The following is a 21,975-nucleotide window of genomic DNA, read 5'->3' as shown; positions in this document are numbered from 1 at the left end:
AACGGTCATACACGTAAAAATCCACTCGTGCTAAAAACATGAGTGAACGTGGGAGTCTAAGCCCATGAACGAAGAAGAAGAAGAATATTTTATCAAGTCCAACCACCCGAGAAGGGTGTAAGGATGCTCAATATTTTCTGGAATCTTTCCTTCACGCTTCAGTCCATATTTCATAATTCTGGTTTTGTATACATCGTAGTCGCCGATGTGTCAAGAGCATGACCCCACGATTCACTTCGAAAAGCAGACACACAAAGCAAAATACCGCTCGTTCAAATGTATTTTGTAGTTAAATCTGTTAAGTGGAATGAATTCAATGCCTCCGGTAGAAAAAATAATGGAAAAGCTCCCTGCTTCCTGCTCCAGCGACATGATGGTCGGAGGAGGGTCTACCGGAGAGTAAACGAACGTTACGCGCCCAACTGTGAATGGATTTTAGTGCAAATGTGTCGGTGTCTCGATAATACGTGAACACGTTGTTTTTGACAACTTCTGAGCGTTAGATACCACGTTACGTGCATCCTACACCCCTATCACTGCGGGTATTCCCACTGTCGATCGCTGTGCGTGCTTCCGATACGGGCGTGATCACGTATAAAACTGTTTTTATACGTGAAGGCAACGTATCTCATATTACTTTAAAATCTAAATTTGAACCATTCAAATAAAGTACGAGACCTTCCCTTGCAGCATTTTCGTATATCCTGGCGCATAAACCACAAGTTTTGACTAAATGTTTAAACATAGAGGGGGAATCGAGACGAGGGTCGTGGTGTATGTGTGTCTGTGTGTGTGTGTGTCTGTGCGTGTGTGTGTAGAGCGATTCAGAGTCAACTACTGGACCGATCTTTATGAAATTTGACATGAGAGTTCCTGGGTATGATATCCCCAGACGTTTTTTTCATTTTTTGATAAATGTCTTTTATGACGTCATATCCGGCTTTTTGTAAAAGTTGAGGCGGCACTGTCACACCTTCATTTTTCAATGAAATTGATTGAAATTTTGGCCAAGCAATCTTCGACGAAAGCCGGACTTCGGTATTGTATTTCAGCATGGAGGCTTAAAAATTAATTAATGACTTTGGTCATTAAAAATCTGAAAATTGTAATTAAAATTATTTTTTTATAAATCGATCCAAAATTAGTTTTATTTTATTCTTCATCATGTTCTAATTCCAAAAACATATAAATATGTTATATTCGGATTAAAAACAAGCTCTGAAAATTAAAAATATAAAAATTATGATTAAAATTAAATTTCCGAAATCGTTTTAAAAACAAGTTCATCTTATTTCTTGTCGGTTCCTGATTCCAAAAACATATAGATATGATATATTTGGATTAAAAACACGCTCAGAAAGTTAAAACGAAGAGAGGTACAGTAAAGCGTGCTATGCAGCACAGCGCAACCGCTACCGCGCTAAACAGGCTCGTCGCTTGCACTGCCTTTTGCACTAGCGGCGGACTATGGTCATTGTGAAAAAATGCAGTGCGTTCAGTTTCATTCTGTGAGTTCCACAGCTTGACTAAATGTAGTAATTTCGCCTTACGCGACTTGTTTAGTTGTGTGGTTGCTTGACTAAAATTAAATAAATCGGGTGACCCGTTCCAACGGCTCTGCGATATCACAGCAAACCATGAAGCACGCAAGGACGACCCAAGCTAAATTTAGAAATGTCATCTCGACCAAAATACGAGGAAGCGTATGTTTAAAAAGACTGAAAATTCAGCATAACAGTAACTTTTTCTCAAGAACAGATCAAGTCTGCTAGGTAACCCAATGCACACTTGTATCATGTGTGTTTGGTTGTTTAGTTTGGGTAGTAAAACTGCCTAGCAAGAATGTTTTGTTTCATAAAGACTCTGTAAACGACCATAAAGTAATTTTCTGTCCAATTCATTTGAATTGAAGGCTAGGTTTGGGTACACACATAAAGGCATGCGCGTACGCACGCACACATCCACACCCACAAACACAAACACACACAGACACACAGACACACACACACACACACACACATACACACATACACACACACACGCACACAAACACACTCGCACACACATGGCGTCGCCCATTTACACAGACAGACAGACATACAAACACACACACATATACACACATACACACATTCGCACACGCACACGACAGTCAGAAAGACAACGACGCCCATTTACACACTAACACACACCCTTATGGGCGGGGGTGAAAGCGTGGTGGCCAGTGACCCAGAACGAACACAAACCAACGCTCGAAGTTCGATTGCCCTACTTTTCTTTTCTGTTTCCTTTAAAACAAGAAGAGCAAACGCTCGATCGAGTCACTTTCGCAGTTCTGAATATTATATGAGGCATCAGATGGACAGGAAGAAATTGCTATTCACAACACAATGAGTCACGTTCACATAAAATTTGAGCCCGGTCACTTTTATAGTTTCCGAGAAAAGCCCAACGTTAAGTTGTGTGTTGCCGAACAGAAAAGGCTAGTTATCTCCCTTGTTTTTCTGATAACGTTCGTAAAAGGCTACAGATGTAAATACTTTGATGTAAAGAATAATCCTACAAAGTTTCAATCACATCCGATGAACTTTGTCAAAGATATAAAATGTCTAATTTTTCCTTTGACGCTGACCTGTGACCTTGAAAAAGGTCAAAGGTCAACGAAACCATCGTTAAAGTGTAGAGGTCATTGGAGGTCACGACTAAACAAAATATGAGCCCGATCGCTTTGATAGTTTCCGAGAAAAGATATAAAATGTCTAATTTTTCCTTTGACGCTGACCTGTGACCTTGAAAAAGGTCAAAGGTCAACGAAACCATCGTTAAAGTGTAGAGGTCATTGGAGGTCACGACTAAACAAAATATGAGCCCGATCGCTTTGATAGTTTCCGAGAAAAGTCCAACGTTAAGGTGGTGTCTACGGACGGCCGGCCGGCCGGCCGGACGGCCGGCCGTCGGACAGACTAACACTGACCGATTACATAGAGTCACTTTTTCTCAAGTGACTCAAAAAATTAAAATCATTGACTTTACCTGCTGGTTAACACTCGGTATGATCTGGGTCAGTGGAACATAACTTCCACGTGCAGCACACAGCGACACCCACACAATGACAGCAGCAGTTTCAACACTGGGTATTGTTGCGGACTTTAGCGCGCTGTCCACGATTTTTTAAAGCACGAAATGCATGATGTTCGAAAGGAGTTTTGCCCTACTTTGATACGTGACGTGGTATCTAACGAGCAGTTTTTACAAAATTCCTCTGCGTGACTTATCTCGATAGGGATAGGTGAGGTCGTGACGCAATATGTTTAACCTCAGCAGAGAGGGGCGTCCCAGAGCAAAGGTTTGAACCTCCACGTGCTGCACGAGTTTTATGCTTTCCATGCTTAAGCGGGAGCAAACGTCCGTGTGTGTGTGTGTGTGTTTGTTTGTCGCGGGGGGGGGGGGAGGCACACAACTCCTTTTTTACACACACACACACACACGCGCGCGCGCGCACACAAACACACACACAAACACAAATTAACACATACACACATACGCACTTACGCACATGCACACACACACACACACACACACACACACACACGCACACACACACACACACACACACACACACATAATGTTATAACATAATGTACCCAGTATACCCAGCTCATATACCGATGGGCTAACGCAACAGCTGTTTTTCTATAAGGTCACAGACCTTGAAGACCCAGGTGCAAGACGAATAATTCATATCACTGAAATGCGTGTTCCCCACCACCCAAAACATGCATAAAGGGTGCTATTTTCTCCCCCCCTTTCCTAACCTAGGTGGTGGGTTCAAGTGCTAGTCTTTCGGATGAGACGAAAAACCGAGGTCCCTTCGTGTACACTACATTGGGGTGTGCACGTTAAAGATCCCACGATTGACAAAAGGGTCTTTCCTGGCAAAATTGTATAGGCATAGATAAAAATGTCCACCAAATACCCGTTTGACTTGGAATAAAGGCCGTGAAAGGTGAATGCTCGCCTAATAGGCTACTGAGCTTTACTGGCCGATGTGAATGCGTTATATATTGTGTGTAAAAAATGTCTGTTTGTCTGTCTGTCTGTAAAAAATTCCATTTCAAACGGCAGAAATTAATATGTAAGCGCCTAGGGCTATATCTAGATTAGACGCATAAAAATGATCACAATAATAATAATAATAATAAAGGCATGCGCGTACGCACGCACACCCACAAACACACACACAGACACACACACACATACACACATACACACACACAAACACACTCGCACACACATTCGGGCGTCAAGGAGTTTTCTTCTTTTGACCACTGGCGCCCGTTCTCCCCACAAACGCTACTTTTAATTTTTATTTTATTTTTTTTAAGTCTTTCAGTTTACAACCGCAAACGCTACTAGTGTGGGTACGCGCGATGACGCCGAACGACAACACACCTGTCTCGGTTCCGTCGTCGTTGTCGGTCCCGCAACGTCTATAATACCCGAGAGCCCAGTAACCCCCATGTTAATACCCAAGAGTTCAGTGACCCCCATGTTAATACCCGAGAGCCCAGTGACCCTCATGTTAATACCTGAGAGCTGTGTACAACACAGTCGTTATCGTCCGGATTTCATGGCTAGTTAAAGCACTTCTGCCAAATTCGCATGCGCATGACACTTTCGAATCTCGGCCGCAATTAAAAATAGCACCGTTTTCTTCTTGGAAATGTCCTCGTTATTTTAGCACTATGTAAAACAGACACAACTCGACCGTCCATTGTAAAGTTTGTCTTCAAAAACGCTAGTTTAACGCATGCACCTTCGTCATCGCTCTGTGATCTAAAGAGCTGTCATGTAGGTTAATTTGAGTCAGTACCCTTTCCTGCTGGGACACAAGGAGCTTCGACAGTCACCAGTTTCAGAACAAGTGATGCTACCACAGAGCTACGTCTGACAGCGATAAGAAAAAAAACCCGTAGAGGTCAAACGATACTTTGTCGAGTTGATGCCATGCAAACCATCACTAGGGAAATAGCCGAGAGCCCAGTGACCCTACCTGCGGTACAGCCATGGTCAGATGACAGCTGCTGGCTGCACGACTCTCCTCCCCACCCCTTCAGGCACGTGCGTCCCCCCGTGGTGTTGTCACAGTCATAGTGACCGCTACAGTCGTCCGAGGCCACGCAGTTGACCGAGCAGTTGTCCGAGTAGTAGAAACGGTCACACATCACCCCCACTCCAACTGTCAGGCTGCAAGTATGTGACATCTCTGTTACACCCACGGTTAGGTTGTAAGTATAAAACATCTCATTCACATACATCATTAGGCTGCAAGTGGAAACACCGTTCACATCCACCAGCACTTGTATAAAACACCGCATTTACATCCATTGTCAGGCTTCAGGAATAGATTATTTACTTCCGCCTTGTATATAGGGCAATTCCAGCGTCACTGACCTGGCATTCGCACAAAAAATCAGACATTATTTGCCATAAAAGCAATATTCATGATGCTTTTATTAACTCAAATTTGTGCAGAGATTTTCCCAAACATGACAACCTTCCTAACCAAGGTGAAAAATGTTAAGGTAAAAACAGCTAAGGGTACTTAACTTGAGTTTGAAAAAAACGTCACTGACGTGGCAAAAATGCTCACCTGCATTTCACTCACTAAGCGACATTCAAAATTTCTATGAGTTTAGCCAACTAAATCATGTGATTTTGTTAGATCATAGTCAAGACATATTATACTTACTGAAATATGAAAGAAATTGCAAATATCAAATGTATCCTTTCCACAAGCGGTTAATATGTAGCGTCACTGACGTGGCACGTGTAAAATCAATGTTCAATGGTAATACTTTTTTGGTGTTAAAATATAGGTAGTTTCACACGAACGATGTTTACTGATTATTGATCTTCTCAGCCATTGTTGAACCACTATACGGCTCTTTGTTTCTCCGTCCGTCTGTCTGTTGGTCCGCCCGTTGGTCCTCCAACACCATGGCCCGTATGCATGAGGAGGAAGTCAGAAACACTGGAAGTAGAGGCCTCTTTTGGAAGTGGGAATTCCCGAAGTTAACTTTCTAACTGTTCCCTATGCATGAACGCCGTAGTGGTAACTTCGAGAGTATTCGGTCAAGGTCGCGAAAATTGGGGGATTCCCAACTAGTACATGCGTTTGCTGACGGTAAGCTTTTGGCGACCAGAAGAAACAAGTCTCATTGCGAGTTCAAAAGGGCGAACGTTGAGCGCGCTGTAGTACTAACAGCGTTATTGCTGGTTGTTTTTTGAATGGTTAAAGGCACAGTAAGCCTCCCGTAAACCATCACAGAGCTCCCCGATCGTCTACATACAGTACAAGCATACTTCCATTTGAAGGCTCACCGAACGGGAACATCCTGGCTGCTTTCTGTCGAGCGTGAGAAATTTTCAAAGAATTTATTTTCGTGGACTTGGTCCTCTACGACAATGGCGCCTCATTTTGGTGCTGGACGGCTGTTATGAATATTTAATACCGGAAATCACGTCCGGACAGTAAGCCTCCCGTAAACCATCACAGATACTGTCAGGCTTTTACACACAGTACAAACACCCTTCCATTTGAACGCTCACCAAACGGGAACATCCTAGGTGCCCTACGTAAAGAGCGAGCAATTTTTAAAGAATTAAGTTTGCAGATTGTCTCGAACACTTTTTGTACCCATCCTGAACTCAGGTCAAAAATGAGTTACTTCCCTTCGGGTCTCATTCTATCGATGTAAACTGGCCATAGCCGTGGATCGATGATTATCAGAATGTTTTTGGACCGTGGTGCGTTTTTGCGCTAGACCTAACTTTTAAAATCTAAATAATAAATTGACAGCTTGTTACACAAACATTCTTTAATTATAAAAGAATTCTTTTTTCATCAAGACAAGATCAGTACAATTCGAAGTGGTGAAAGTTTGAAAAAAGAAAAGCCCGGAAGCAGGGTCACGCAAGGGTCGTAGCAGACGACGGTTTATGCATATCGCCGTTCCTCTCAACAGTCAAAAGCCATCGCTAGAGTTCTTGTGAACCACAGCCGTTTGTTTCGTGCAAAAAAACGTTCTATTGTAGATAAGCTCACATCGAGTCGCATTCAAATGACTAACTGACGACTACATTGTGAAAAAGGGAAACTGGATCACACGGGTTCACGATGGCTCAGGGGTAAGATAAACCACGCAAAAATAAATTCTTTGAAAATTGCTCGCTCTTTACGGAGGGCACCTAGGATGTTCTCAATCGGTGAGTGTTTAAATGAAAGGGTGTTTGTACTGTGTGTAAAAGCCTGACCGTATCTGTGATGGTTTACGGGAGGCTTACTGTGCCTTTAAACGAAAGGGTCGGTTCAAACCTGTGATGATTGTCTTGGAATCGAATGACTGCCTAGCTATGACAATGACTTTGTTGACCTGAATGTTGGGGAGAAAAATAAATGATTATGTTGAACTTTTTTCTCCTTTTTTTTTAATCTCAATTGCATGCAGGCAGCTTCAACCCTTTCTTTTTTGCCTCTCTCTCTTTTTTGTTTTTTTGTTTTTGTTATCGGGGAGCATCCGTCTTTATTGATCTTTTTTTCTGTTCTCTTTTCCTGCTTTTTATATTAATGTACAGTTGAAAGTCAAGATTGGATTTTTTGTGAAAGCATAGGACAGTTTCTTAACGCAATTAAACAAAACTGAACACAGAGACAAAAACCGGTTGTTGCAGCCTGAATGCAATTGAGGCCTATAAAGAAAAAGATTAATACAAAAAAATTATAAAAAAAAACTTTTCCTCCCAGCAGCACTTGAACCCAGAGCGGCGGATCGAATTTCCGAATCCGTAACCACTGCACCATGCTACTCGTGTGAAAAATGCGTGATGAAAAGATGTAATATGAGTTATTCAGTCGTGATGGTTTGAAAGCTCGCCACCTTCGCCGAATGACTGAGCACGTTGTTCTCGGTTAGTAACTGATCGAACTGTCGCTTTTGAGCCACTCTGTTTCAAGCATTTCACCTAAATTAAACAAGAATGTCACAGTTCGTGTCTATGGTGCAAGGTAGCCGACCGTCTCATTGTAGCCAAGTTACGACAGTTGCTCGATTGACGCATTTCACGTCTTCGATATTCTGTCTGAGCTCATTTCCCAATGAGCTGCCTTAAAAACAGGAATGTCCTGCAATTGTAGTATGCGTTGGAGGTTTCTTTTGGATGGGTAAGGACCCTTAAGAAGCGATATCGTCGTATACTGTTCAAAAAAAGAAACGCATAGTTGCTACTTGCCAAATTTGTTTTATTTTTCGAAAAAATTAACAGAAAATCCAATATTTAGATTATTTGTTTGAAATTTGGTATGGACACAGTTGAATGCACACACAGTTCATTTGCATCTTCAAATCAATCAGTCAATCAATACGATTGGGTGCCGAGGCTGTCAAGTCAGTAGGGGGTGTGACTGCCTTGAGCAGCAACAACTGCCCGGCACCTTCTGGGCATGGACTGGATCAGATGCCGGATATCTTGCTGTGGGATGGTGTCCCACTCCTCCTGAAGTGCCTGCAATAGATCGCGGTGATTTGCCGGCGCTTCTTCTCGCCTGCGCACACGTCTGTCCAATTCATCCCAGAGGTGTTCTATCGGGTTCATGTCTGGCGACATGGATGGCCAGGGAAGCACCTGGACATGGTGGTCGGTGAGGAACTGGGTGGTGAGTCGTGCTGTGTGCGGGCGAGCGTTGTCCTGCTGGAATATGGCATCCTGGTCAGCCAGAAGAGGAAGGGCGTGTGGGCGCAGAATTTCCTCCACGTATCGCTGGGCAGTTATGCGCCCTTGGACGTGCACCAGGGTGCTCCTTCCAGCGGTATTGATCGCCCCCCACACCATGACGCCTCCACCACCATGAACGGGTGCCTCATCCACACAGTTGGGCGCGTAACGTTCGTTTACTCTCCGGTAGACCCTCCTCCGACCATCATGTCGCTGGAGCAGGAAGTAGGACTCGTCGCTGAACCACACGTGTCTCCAGTGATTCCGGACGGTCCAGCGAAGGTGCTGGTTGCCCCACTGCACTCGGTTCTGGCGATGGCGGCGGGTGAGGACAGCTCCTCTGTGAGGTCTGCGAGCTCTCAAACCAGCTTCATGCAGGCGGTTCCGCACGGTCTGGCCGATAATCGGTGTGGCCCGGGGAGAGCCTGGACAGAAGATGAGGCCGACAGGAAACGATTCCGGAGGTGGCGGAGCCGTATGAAGCGGTCGTGAGCAGCAGTTGTCGCCCTTGGTCTTCCCGCTCGTGGCAAGTCAGCAACGGAGCCAGTGGCTTGAAACCTGACCCACAGTCTACTGATGGTGCTCTGGGACACGTGGAAGTGCCTGGCGATTGCACTTTGACTTTGGCCTGCTTGTAAACGACCCAATGCAATTTGGCGGTCTTCTCTGCTCAATCGGGCCATCTTTCGTCGCTGAATTGTCGTCTGATTTCTTTGTGGCGAACAATCCGCTTTTATGGGTTTTGGAAGACATGGTGAGAGCTCAATATTCCCCGAGTTTCACGAGATTACACTGAAGCATGACGAGTTGTCATGCCAAATGAGCAATTTTGACATTGTAGCCACTGATAACGCATGAGTCACGTGCAGAGCTCACTTGTGGCAATGGACGAAAGGTCGACGACCAGATAAACATTTTCTGCAGTTTGGTGGATATCCTTGTAGCCATATAACTAAATTAACCAAATATTACAAGCTATGCGTTTCTTTTTTTGAACAGTATATAATGATGTCAAGTGAGAGACCCTGCAAATTAACATTGAAAGTGGGAACTTCGGAAGCAAAGTTGCCAGCTACTCGGTATGCAAGAGCTAAATTGAAAGCCGAAGTAGTGGCTTCGAGAGTTCTGAGGTCAAGGTCGAGGAAATTGGGGGAATCCCAATAAGTGCGCATGCGTTTGTGAACGGTAGGCTTGGTGACCAGAGGAAACAAATCTCATCGCGAGTTCGTAAATGGGCGAACGTTGATCGCGCTGTAGCTTTTACTATAGTTGTTGCTTCTGCCTGGTTGAACGAAAGGGTCGGTTCAAAGCTGTGATGATTGTCTTGAAATTGAATGACTGTCTATAATAATGATTTTGTTGACCAGAATGTTGGGGAGAATAAAACATTTTTTGTTTATGTGGTAGCGAAGTCGGTTACGTTAAAACCTCTTCTTTTTTTAATGATTGTGTATCGGTAAAACTGTTTTGGACAAAATAGGTTGGTTAGAGCGAACGTTTGGTAAATTTGAAAAGGCAGAAATCAATCAGTGTTTGGGGAATCAAGATATAAGGTGTAGTGAAAAGAAGATAAGTTCAGTGACTTTCATATTAATTGGGAAAATGTGTGTCCGAAGTTTTACAAAACATAAATTGTTGTACTTTGGTATTTGTAAATTTTGTTTGTCCTCGTTAATTGTGAACAGGATCTTCTATATATATATATATACGACTTGTGTGTGTGTGTGTGTGTGTGTGTGTGTGTGTGTGTGTGTGTGTGTGTGTGTGTGTGTGTGTGTGTGTGTGTTCGCGATGCACGGCCAAAGTTCTCAATGGATCTGCTTCAAATTTGGTGGGCATATTCAGGTAGACCCCGGACACAACCTGGTCGATGGAAATTTTCAACACGTGCTTTAAGCGCGGCGCGGTGAACCGATTTTGGTTTTTCTGAAGATCCATTCCCAGTAACTCTTCCTTATCTTCTCCAGTGTTTTGCGCGTTTATCTCCCTTCCTTCCAAGCAGCTTCAGATATTCCCGTTACTATTTTTAGAAGGTCACTGCACTGTCCAGAACGCGGCTTTCCTTGCATGTACCCGTAAGTTGTCCTCACTGTAAAAGTGCAAAGATCGAATCTATTTATCGAAAAATCCACTGTCATCTATCTCTATATATTTATATATATAGATAGATATATACGGCTTCTGTGTGTGTGTGTGTGTGTGTGTGTGTGTGTGTGTGTGTGTGTGTGTGTGTGTGTGTGTGTGTGTGTGTGTGTGTGTGTGTAGGCAACACCTGTGGATTGTAGAGTTCTGTTTGTGATGGGGTCTGGCGGCTTTTGTCTCTCTGTATGATCTGGCCTTCCTTTGAGAAGCCATAACAGTTATTATAGGGCTTAGAAATAAGCTCTAAAATTCTCAATCCCGTTTGAGTGGACTTCGCCTTCAAAGGTGATTGTGGTGTTTCGGCACTCGGTTACTTTTGGCGTCGTCGACAGGGATGGGACTCGACATGAAATGTTCAGGCCACTGAATCATTTTCGTGCTCTTCCCATTCCACCAACCTGGGAGGGACCTAAGCTTGGCGGGTCCATGGTTCGGAACTTTGGGGACAAAGTTCATTCAAAGGGGGTCGAGTGTGACAGGGAGACTACCGTCGCCCTTCACAGCAGACTCTGCAGAGCTGTTCGCCTTAGAAGTTGTGAGCTATTTATAGCTAGCTCGCCAGGCAACACCTGTGGATTGTAGAGTTCTGTTTGTGATGGGGTCTTGAGGCTTTTGTCTCTCTGTATGTTCTTGCCTTTCTTTGTGTGGGCACAAACTGGTGGATGAAAATGTTCAACACGTGCTCTAAGCCGGCGAACCGCCACGCTGCATACTCTGTCTCGCGATTCACCCGGCGAAGCCGGGTATTCCTCTTGTGTGTATCTATATATATATACGGCTTGTGTCTGTGTGTGTGTGTGTGTGTGTGTTCGCGATGCACGGCCAAAGTTCTCGATGGATCTGCTTCAAATTTGGTGAGCACATTCAGGTAGACCCCGGACACAACCTGGTCGATGAGAATTTTCCACACGTGCTCTCAGCGCGCAGCGCTGAACCGATTTTGCTTTTTCTGTTCATCTTCCCAGATCCATTCCCAGTAACTCTTCCTTATCTTCTCCAGTGTTTTGCGTTTATCTCCCTTCCTTCGTGTGGCGTCAATCCATATTCCCGTTACTATTTTTAGAAGGTCACTGTCCACAACGCTCAATCCATATTCCCGTTACTATATTTGAAGTTTTACTTCGTGTGGCGTCAATCGCGTACGGTGCGCCACTCACCCGGCGAAGCCGGCGTACGGTGCGCCACTCACCCGGCGAAGCCGGGTATTCGGCTCTATTTCTTCCCGGCGAAGCCGGCTACCCGGCGAAGCGGGTATTCATCTAGTGTTTATATAAAGTTGAAAGTCAAGATTGGATTTGTTTAGCCTACGCGCGTGTGTGCATGTGTGTTAGACATAGACCACGGACCTCTGTGCATAGAGGTCCGTGCATAGACATAGAACACTGTATTATCTCAATTACGAGAAACTCGGGTGTGGTGAATCATAATGAACAACATACAAGTCGCGTAAGGCGAAAATACAACATTTAGTCAAGTAGCTGTCGAACTCACAGAATGAAACTGAACGCAACGTAACGCAGCAAGACCGTATACTCGTAGCATCGTCACTCCACCGCCCGTGGCAAAGGCAGTGCCCGTGGAATTGACAAGAAGAGCGGGGTATTCGTTGCGCTGAGAAGGATAGCACGCTTTTCTGTACCTCTCTTCGTTTTAACTTTCTGAGCGTGTTTTTAATCCAAACATATCATATCTATATGTTTTTGGAATCAGGAACCGACAAGGAATAAGATGAAAGTGTTTTTAAATTGATTTCGAAAAAAACATTTGGAAAATAATCCAAACATATCATATCTATATGTTTTTGGAATCAGGAACCGACAAGGAATAAGATGAAAGTGTTTTTAAAATTGATTTCGAAAAAAAAAATTTGATAATAATTTTTATATATTTAATTTTCAGAGCTTGTTTTTAATCCGAATATAACATATTTATATGTTTTTGGAATCAGCAAATGATGGAGAATAAGATAAACGTAAATTTGGATCGTTTTATAAATTTTTAGTTTTTTTTACAATTTTCTGATTTTTAATGACCAAAGTCATTAATTAATTTTTAAGCCACCAAGCTGAAATGCAATACCGAAGTCCGGGCTTCGTCGAAGATTACTTGACCAAAATTTCAACCAATTTGGTTGAAAAATGAGGGCGTGACAGTGCCGCCTCAACTTTCACGAAAAGCCGGATATGACGTCATCAAAGACATTTATCAAAAAAATGAAAAAAACGTTCGGGGATTTCATACCCAGGAACTCTCATGTCAATTTTCATAAAGATCGGTCCAGTAGTTTAGTCTGAATCGCTATACACACACACACACACACACACACAGACACACGCACATACACCACGACCCTCGTCTCGATTCCCCCCTCGATGTTAAAACATTTAGTCATAACTTGACTAAATGTAAAAACGTAAGAACATCAATAAAATATCGAGGCACAAATACTCAGCTCATAATAGTGTGTGGTAAGAGGGGATGTAGGGGTGCACACACACACACACACACACACACACAGACACACAGACACACACACACACACACACACACACACACACGCACGCACGCACGCTCGCGCACGCAAACAAACGCACAATTATACCCGCACACACAGGCAGGCAGGCACTCGCAAAAATACATACAAACACACACACACACACACACACACACACACACACACACACACCCCTCCCCCCCCCCACACACATACATGTGCGTGCGTGCACACAAACAAACGAATGAATAAACAGACGCACAACTACACATGCACGCACGCACGCACGCACGCACGCACGCACACACACACACATGCACACACACACACACACACACTCTCTCTCTCTCTCACACACACACACACACACACACACACACACACACACACACACACGCACACTCTCACACAAACACACACTCACACTCACACATGCACACAACGACGCCCATTTACATAGAAACACCCCCTCGTATAAGCGGGGATGAAAGAGTGGTGGCCAGTGACCCAGAACGAACAAAAGTCAAAGCTGGCTGGTTTGTATTCAGGGAAATTTGCACGAAATGCACGCACGAGATATGACTTTTCCTTCTATTTTCTCTGTTTGGGACTTTCATTTGCGTTAGCTCGGTTTGATATGAAAAACCGAAGAAAAGCCCTGCCCTTTTGCACTGAGAAACTTTGGAAGTAGCGTTTGTACTCCTGGGTCTCGCTGTAGTACAATTACCCTCACTTACTTCCTAGTTTGCTTCCAAAGTAAGCTCTTTTTTTCGTCCCATGCATGCGAAAGTGAGGATGTACTTCCGATGTCGCTCAAAACTTTGGGAGTAGTCGCAAACTACCCTCAGTTACTTTTTCGCTTTGCTTCGAAGTAAGCCCTTCTTCCTGCCCATGCATACGAAAGTGAGGCAAGTACTTCCGATGTCACTCAAAACTTCGGGAGTTGTCGCGTACTTCCCCCATAAGCATATTGCCCCGGGAGTTGTCGCGAACTTCCCCCATAAGCATACGGGAGCATGATTGCCCATCTAAATAACTTTTGAACTAATGATTTGAACTGGACATTTTGTACATAATTTATATTGATACACTTAAAAGAAACATACACCTCCAGCAAACATATTTAAAGCATTCCGGGTCAAGGTCACTTCTCAAGGTCACCGGTCAAGGTCACTCGGGTTTTTTCTTATAAACTTCAGACAACGCCTTGATTTCCAAAAATATTGCATTCAAACGTGGCGGGCGAACAAGTACACATCATCAGAAACATAAATGGTTCCTGATTCTAGCTCAAAAACGTCATTTAAACGGTTTTGTATTTTGACGTTCTTGGCTGTCTTCCCTCCCGGCAATTCAGCAACCATTATACACTCATGTAAAAACAAATGAGTATGTACATTTGACAAGATCCTAAATGTGCAACACACTATTCCACTTTATTTTTGTTGGTGTTAGTCGAGAATACCCCGTTAATTGTAAATGTGTACATAACTAAACTCCAACATTGAGAATTAGCGCTCCGAGGTATGATCCAAACAAAATGATCAAATGTGATTTTCGCGGAGACTGTTTGGCGTATTTGGCTCAAATTACAGTAGTCATTAGAACTGCTCTCCTCCTACATCGATGCAAAGTCACAAGTGCCTTATTTGGGGTTGGTTTTAAACTCTGATTTGTCAGCTTTTTTATGTCTTGGAAACAGTAAAACTTCTTGATACAAAGTCTTGTTTTCATAGATGAAATAACCAGAAATCACAAGGAGTTAAATCAGGTCTGAAGAGTATGTGAGGCAAAGATGGGATTGTTTAGACTTTAAGGAATGGAGTTACGGCCCTTATTTTGTGGAGACTGCCATTGTCATGGAGAATCAATCAATCAATCAATCAATGACGCTTATATCGCGCATATTCCGTGGGTACAGTTCTAGGCGCTCTGCAGTGATGCCGTGTGAGATGAAATTTTATACGGCCAGTAGATTGCAGCCATTTCGGCGCATATTTACCTTTCACGGCCTATTATTCCAAGTCACACGGGTATAGGTAGACAATTATTAACTGTGCCTAAGCAATTTTGCCAGGAAAGACCCTTTTGTCAATCGTGGGATCTTTAACGTGCACACCCAATGTAGTGTACACGGGGGGAGGGTTCGGACACCGAAGAGAGTCTTGCACACAAAGTTGACTCTGAAATAAATTTCCGCCGAACCTGGGATCGAACTCACGCTGACAGCGGCCAACTGAATACAAATCCAGCGAGCTACCAACTGAGCTATATCCCCGCCCCGAAGAAGGGATGTCTGGGTTTTGCAGTTTATTCGTTGACTGCTGAACTCGTGATTAAGTGTGGGTAATAAGGTTTTTGCATAGTATGTGACAGTGACAGTTCTGTTAGCAGACAGAATATCGACAGCAACGGGACCTTAGTGATCGCAAAATACAGCGAATAGCACTGTTTCTGCTTTGAAAACCTTGCTTACAAATTTGGTGCGTCTCGTCATTGTGGTCCAATCGCGCTTTGTTTTGTGTTTGCTGGCAACATTATAGAAGGAAACCAAAGTTTCATTATCAGTGACTACATTCATCACAAGTTTGGGTCTACTTGGTTAAAAACGGTTGAGCGGATTGCGTGCAACAGGAACCTGTTGCTTCTTCTGTTTCCCTGTCAGCTTATGAGGCATCCATTTTGCAGCCAACTTTTGAAACTGAAGGTCATTGTGTAGAATTCTGCGGACTGTTCTATATGAAAGTTTAAGTCTTGCACTTTATACTCGTATGTACACTTTTAATCTTAATTGTTTAGTTTTGATACAGCAGCTACATTCGTCTTGCTTGAAGAGCTCTCCGGAAGTCATTTGGGCTATTCAGAGCTGTTCCCTTTTTGCGCAGTTTTGATTTCCGTTTTATTTTGCCAGATTGTAGAATATGAAGCAGGTTTGATTCATGTAACTTTCTTCACTTTTGTAGAAATTTCCTTTGTGTCATTACCTAGCTACACTCTTTCACAGAAGTGGAGTTGTTCATGGTGCTTGACAAAAGACCCCGTTTTGAAGCATAATTCAAAAGTGACCTAGTTTGATTCCTCGTCATTTATGACGTAGCAACCTAATGACGTCATCTCTGAAAGGTTATCGCTATAATTGCAATCGCTCGTCTGTGACGAGTGCAAAGCGTTTTTTTTTTTATCTTTAATCACCCAACAATCCGCATGGCTAAGCAAGAAAGCAGTGGAGCAACAACTGTGTGTGTGTGTGTGTGTGTGTGTGTGTGTGTGTGTGTGTGTGTGTGTGTGGCTGTGTGTGTGGCTGTATGAGTGGCTTTGTGAGTGACTTTCATACATGAATAGAGTGTTTCTGTGCAGCGGGAGGTGTGTGTGTGTGTGTGTGTGTGTGTGTGTGTGTGTGTGTGTGTGTGTGTGTGTGTGTGTGTGTGTGTGTGTGTGTGTGACGTGGGACACTACGTTCAAGTGTTTCTGGGAAGATGGGAGTTTGCCAAATGTCGAACCTGTCTTAGAAGATCATCTGTCTAAAGAGACCACTTTTTCTCATCCCTTGGGTGGTCTCTTTAGACAGGTTCGACTGTATCTCAAAAAGTATTATCATTAGATATTTAAAAAACAGATCAAACGATAGTGTAAGGCTTCTCTAGCAACTTTGACTAATTTTCGAAACCAAAACAATAAAAACTAGCACACGCGATGACATTCTTAAAAGTTGTCATAAAATGACTTCACACGGCGCGTTCCCAAATGGCATCAAAAACAAAATGGCGGCATGCAAGGGGAGTGAATAAGAGGCAAACGATGAATGGTATGAGTAACTATAATCATCTCTCATGGAATATGTACGGTGAAAAAGCCGTCAATTCTATTTTGAATTTCAGGCTTAGGTGAGCATTTTTTTGGAATTGCCGTATAACAATATATGAAAGTCATTGGTCAATTACATTCTTAACCAGTTTTAAGGTAAAGGTGGCTCTGAATTTTATCTCTCTTAACGTATTTTGGATATTGAAATGATATCTTTTAGTGGCCCTTCCCCATGAAGAAATTTATCACATGAGAATTAAGCTATCGAACTACAATCCCATTTTATTACTTATTATACCTATTTCTTGGAATGCACCTGCGGGTCTTGTTTGGTTCTGGCCACTTTTAAGCTGGGTCGATTTTTTTTGTTTTCGATTTTTTTTGTTTTTTGTTTTGAAGGCTAACGAATCCTATTATATAATAGGCACAAAAACTATGGCCTGTAGGACAGGAAGCACCATCATCATCATAATCATCATCATCATCATCATCATTGGTCCCTCACCTGGTGGGGTCAACAAGCCGCTGACCACGTAGAGTCGTACCCGAGTAATCTGCGACGCCGAGTAGCCTCCCCTTGACGGGTTGTTGTTGCTGGTAGGTGAAGGTGAACGTGTCCACTGTCTCCCGCACACTCGTGTCCTCGTCCAGAAAGGTGAAGGAGATGAACACGTCACCCTGTATACCCAATACAATACAATACAGTACAATAAAGTACAGTACAGTACAGTACAGTACAATACAGTACTACACAGTACAGTACAGTACAGTGCAGTACAATACAGTACAGTACAATGCAATGCAATACAATACAACACACACACACACACACACACACACTCGCACACACAAAACAGCAACTAAAACAAATCCACAAAAAACTGTGTTCCAAACAAGAAAAGCTAATGCTCGTACGACGCACACACGCCATGTGTAATATGAATAAACAATAAATGATATGCTGCTCTAGCTCAATGAACAGTCAAGAAAATGATAATTTCCTTCTTATTGACCCGAACTCAACCCCACTGTGACCTTAACATTTGGCCATGATGAACCAGAACGCAACCCATCTGTGACCTTGACTCGGGTCATGTCTGCATGTCTGCAGGTCATCAAACCGTGTACACTACATTGGGGTGTGCACGTTAAAGATCCCACGATTGACAAAAAGGTCTTTCCTGGCAAAATTGTATAGGCATAGCTAAAAATGTCCACCAAATACCCGTGTGACTTGGAATAAAGGCCGTGAAAGGTGAATGCTCGCCCTAATAGGCTTGAGGTTTGCTGGCCGATGTGAATGCGTGATATATTGTGTAAAAAATTCCATCTCACACGGCAGAAATTAATATGTAAAGCGCTTAGAGAACGTCAAGCGCTATATAAATCTCCCCATACAATACAATACAATACAAACCCTGATAGTGTGGAAAGTGTCGAACATCTAGCTTAAAAACATTTGCTTGTTTTGACCAAAGATTAACCAAAGCTTGCCCCTCTGTGACCTTGAAATTCGACGAAAGGCGATCAAACACGGGTCATTCTGCATAAAATGATTATCCTTGAAGTGTGTGAAGTTTCGAATGACTTAATAAACATCCGAGAAAACCTCAATGTTAAGCTTTTCGTCGAAAGGGTCATTGACATGATGATGATGATGACGATGGTGATGATGATGATGATGATGATGATGATGATGATGATGATGACGACGACGACGACAACAACGACGACGATTATGATGATGATGGATGAGATGTACCACTCATTTGCCAGGTGACAATGTTTAGCAATTGGGGATGGGGATGATGCAGCTGCTGCTGATGATGATGATGACGACGACGACGACGACGATGACGATGACGATGAGGAGGAGGAAGAAGAAGATGATGATGCTGCTGCTGTTGCTGCTGCTGGTGCTGCTGCTGCTGCTGATGAGGCGGATGATGATGATGATAATGGTGATGATGAGGAGGATGAGGAGAAGGAGGAGGAGGAGAAGGAGGAGGAGGAGGAGGAGGAGGAGGAGGAGGAGGGGGAGGAGAGCACTGACCTGCCACGTAAAGATATCAAAGGGCAAGGGGTTGGACAGACCCGACAGGAAGGCGATGGCGCCAGATTCAGAGATGTCCACTGCGCCTGCGTCAAACCGGATGATACTGCAGGGTTCCTGCTCGCTGTGAACACAGAACACAGCCATGGTAAGGACAGCGTCATCGTACGACAAACACCGGCAAGCACGGTACAATTTGAATAGTACATCACCTTCCTCTTGCACCTGGAGGACACACAGTACTCAACAGACAAGACAAGACAGACAGACAGACAAACAGACCCCCCCCCCCCCCCGCCACCCCTCCCCCCTCCACACACACACACGCACAGGGACGGTCATAGGGAAAAGGACCCAAATATGGACCATTTTTTGTTTCAGCTTGGTTTTTTTTCGCAAAGAAATTTCCTTTTGTGCTTGCATGGTAGTTGTTATTTCTTCGGTTAAACCTCCAGTCCTAAGAGTGAATTAGCTGTAATAAACATTCAACTGGTCCAAATTTTAGGAGTCTGGGCGCGCAATATGGACCAGCGAAGAGGTCATCGCGAATCATTGCAAAAGTCCACTATACTTCAAAATACAGGGTTCGTACAGGAAAACCTGGAAAGTCATGGAATTTGATTTTTGATTTTCCAGGCCTGGAAAGTCATGGAATTTCAATTTAAGTCATGGAAAGTCATGGAATTTAACAAAAATAAGAAAGGAAGAAAAATTAACCTTTAGCATGCCAGCGGCGATTTTCGTTGCCCAGCCATTCCCCCCCCCCCCCTCCCCTTTGCCAGCCAGCAGCGATTTGCGTCGCCAGCACAAAGCTTGTTCGTATGACCAACTTCTCGTTCGTATTTGCATACGAGAATAACGGTATTTTTAACGGCACTTGAGCCAAAGCGAGGCTCACTTCCTTCCGTTATCTCGTCGTGTCGTCTGCGCTGCATTTGAGTCGGTTTCGTCGAAGTCTTCTGCTTTTGTTTTTGCATCGATAAAGTACTTTAGCGCTTCGACAAGCAAGATGGAGGATGATGAGTTTGAAACTTTCTTTCGAGTTGTTTCTTGACAACAAAAAGTATGCGGAATTGGAACGAATTACCGAGGAAGATCTTCGCAATGAACTGTGTATCGCGGTGAAAAAAATGACAGTTCGTCAAGTCACAGTGACGGTTACGAAACGGAATTTACGAAAGTGCAGATGGATACTAACAGTGGCTGGTCCAGTTTAGTGAAATGACAGGACCAGCAAACATTACCGATAATCTGACTGCGTAGCAAATGCTTGACTTGCTTGTCGAAGAGACACTGCGTAGAAAATGACTCAAATTCAGTGCAAAGCAAGCCAGTGTCAAAACTGGCAGTGACAAGACGTAAAAAGTTTGCGTGTTTGGAAATGGCGACCTGTGGATCTAGTCATGGAAAATGTTATTGAGGCTCATGGAAAGTCATGGAAAAGTCATGGAATTTTGTTTCTAAAAACCAGTGGGGACCCTGAAAATAGTATGATACAACTCAGTGTGCGAGTCATACTAACTCAAATATGCATCAAACTGGTTTAAAACAGTTCGTGGAGAATATTATTTGAAGCACAACAAGAAACGAAAGAAACTGATCAAAAATATAAGAAAACATAAAACACATTATTGACTGTAGACTGTAAATATTTTTTCCAACTTGATAGCCAGTTACAGGTTGTTCAAGCAATCTTTGACTAAGTCACTTATGGAATTGCATTTCAGCTTGGAAGCTTAACAATTAGTTAATTCGTTTGCTCATTAGAGTTGTCATTCAAAACGAATTTTCACTTACAGATTAAAAAGTGATTGATTATTCCTCATCTTCTCTTGAATTCAAAATGTTTACTTTTAAAAACACGCCCAGAATTAAAGAAAATAGGTTGAGTATAATGTTCGCATGCTTCGCGGAGACGAGCGTGATCCGTCTCGGTCTTCGGGTATGGATCCGAGACTATCTGAATATAGTCTCGCCGGCGTCTGGTTTTTGGAGTTGAGCTTTTTGTTTGATGCTTACAGACTGACTAAATGTTTTTTATATCGCTTCACGCGACTTGTTTTTTGTTTGCGCTAGAAAAACGGAATCGACACTGCTGAAATGTAACAATTACGTTCTGAGTGTCATCATTATATGGCAAATGTTGTGTGTTATCAGCTGTGTTTTGGACAGAAACTATATATATATATAAAAATTATGGAGCGAACGATGCAGTAAGTGTAAAAAGCGAAGAAGCCTAACGGTTTTCTGGCGTGTGCGTTTGCATCTGTTTAAACATAATTGTGCAAGTTATCCAGAGAGGGCGAATGTGGTGAATGAAGTGGTTTTGAGCGCTCTCACACTGTTTGTTTGCCTGACAGGAGGTGATCCATATTAGGAGCCGGGTCCATATTAGGGTCCATTCCCTTCATACACATAGACAGAAAGATTATCACAGGCTATTGAGGATGTGTTGAAGCTTAGTGGGTTTTCATCGTGTGTACAATATATTCACAGGGAGTAGAGCTTAAGTTCAAAATGAAAGCCATAGGTTTCAACACCCATCTAAGTCAGAGTTGGTTTTAACATGGACAGGCGTATTCTGTGAGTGTTTAAACGACAGCGAGTTGTCAGAGTGGGTCCACACGACTGTCGCATTGCAGCCATCACAACAGCAGAATGCCAATGAGACGCCCTGACAGGCACCGCAATCAGTCAAAACAGACTT

General features: G+C 43.3%; 1 protein-coding gene across 1 annotated transcript in view; it reads right to left on the bottom strand.

Moving 5' to 3' along the window:
• The window catches only part of LOC138966252 (fibrillin-1-like), an 87,421-nt gene that overhangs the window by 56,033 nt on the left and 9,413 nt on the right, over positions 1–21,975 (bottom strand). The window contains exons 3-5 of the mRNA XM_070338391.1: positions 19,269–19,392; positions 17,721–17,893; positions 5,054–5,247 (exon numbers count right to left, since the gene is read on the bottom strand). Coding sequence (XP_070194492.1) covers positions 5,054–5,247; positions 17,721–17,893; positions 19,269–19,392 — 491 coding nt within the window. The remainder of the gene's footprint in view (positions 1–5,053; positions 5,248–17,720; positions 17,894–19,268; positions 19,393–21,975) is intronic.

This window comes from Littorina saxatilis, linkage group LG5, assembly GCF_037325665.1.
Source record: "Littorina saxatilis isolate snail1 linkage group LG5, US_GU_Lsax_2.0, whole genome shotgun sequence".
Taxonomy (NCBI): domain Eukaryota; kingdom Metazoa; phylum Mollusca; class Gastropoda; order Littorinimorpha; family Littorinidae; genus Littorina; species Littorina saxatilis.
This window is presented reverse-complemented; position numbering and strand designations above follow the sequence as displayed.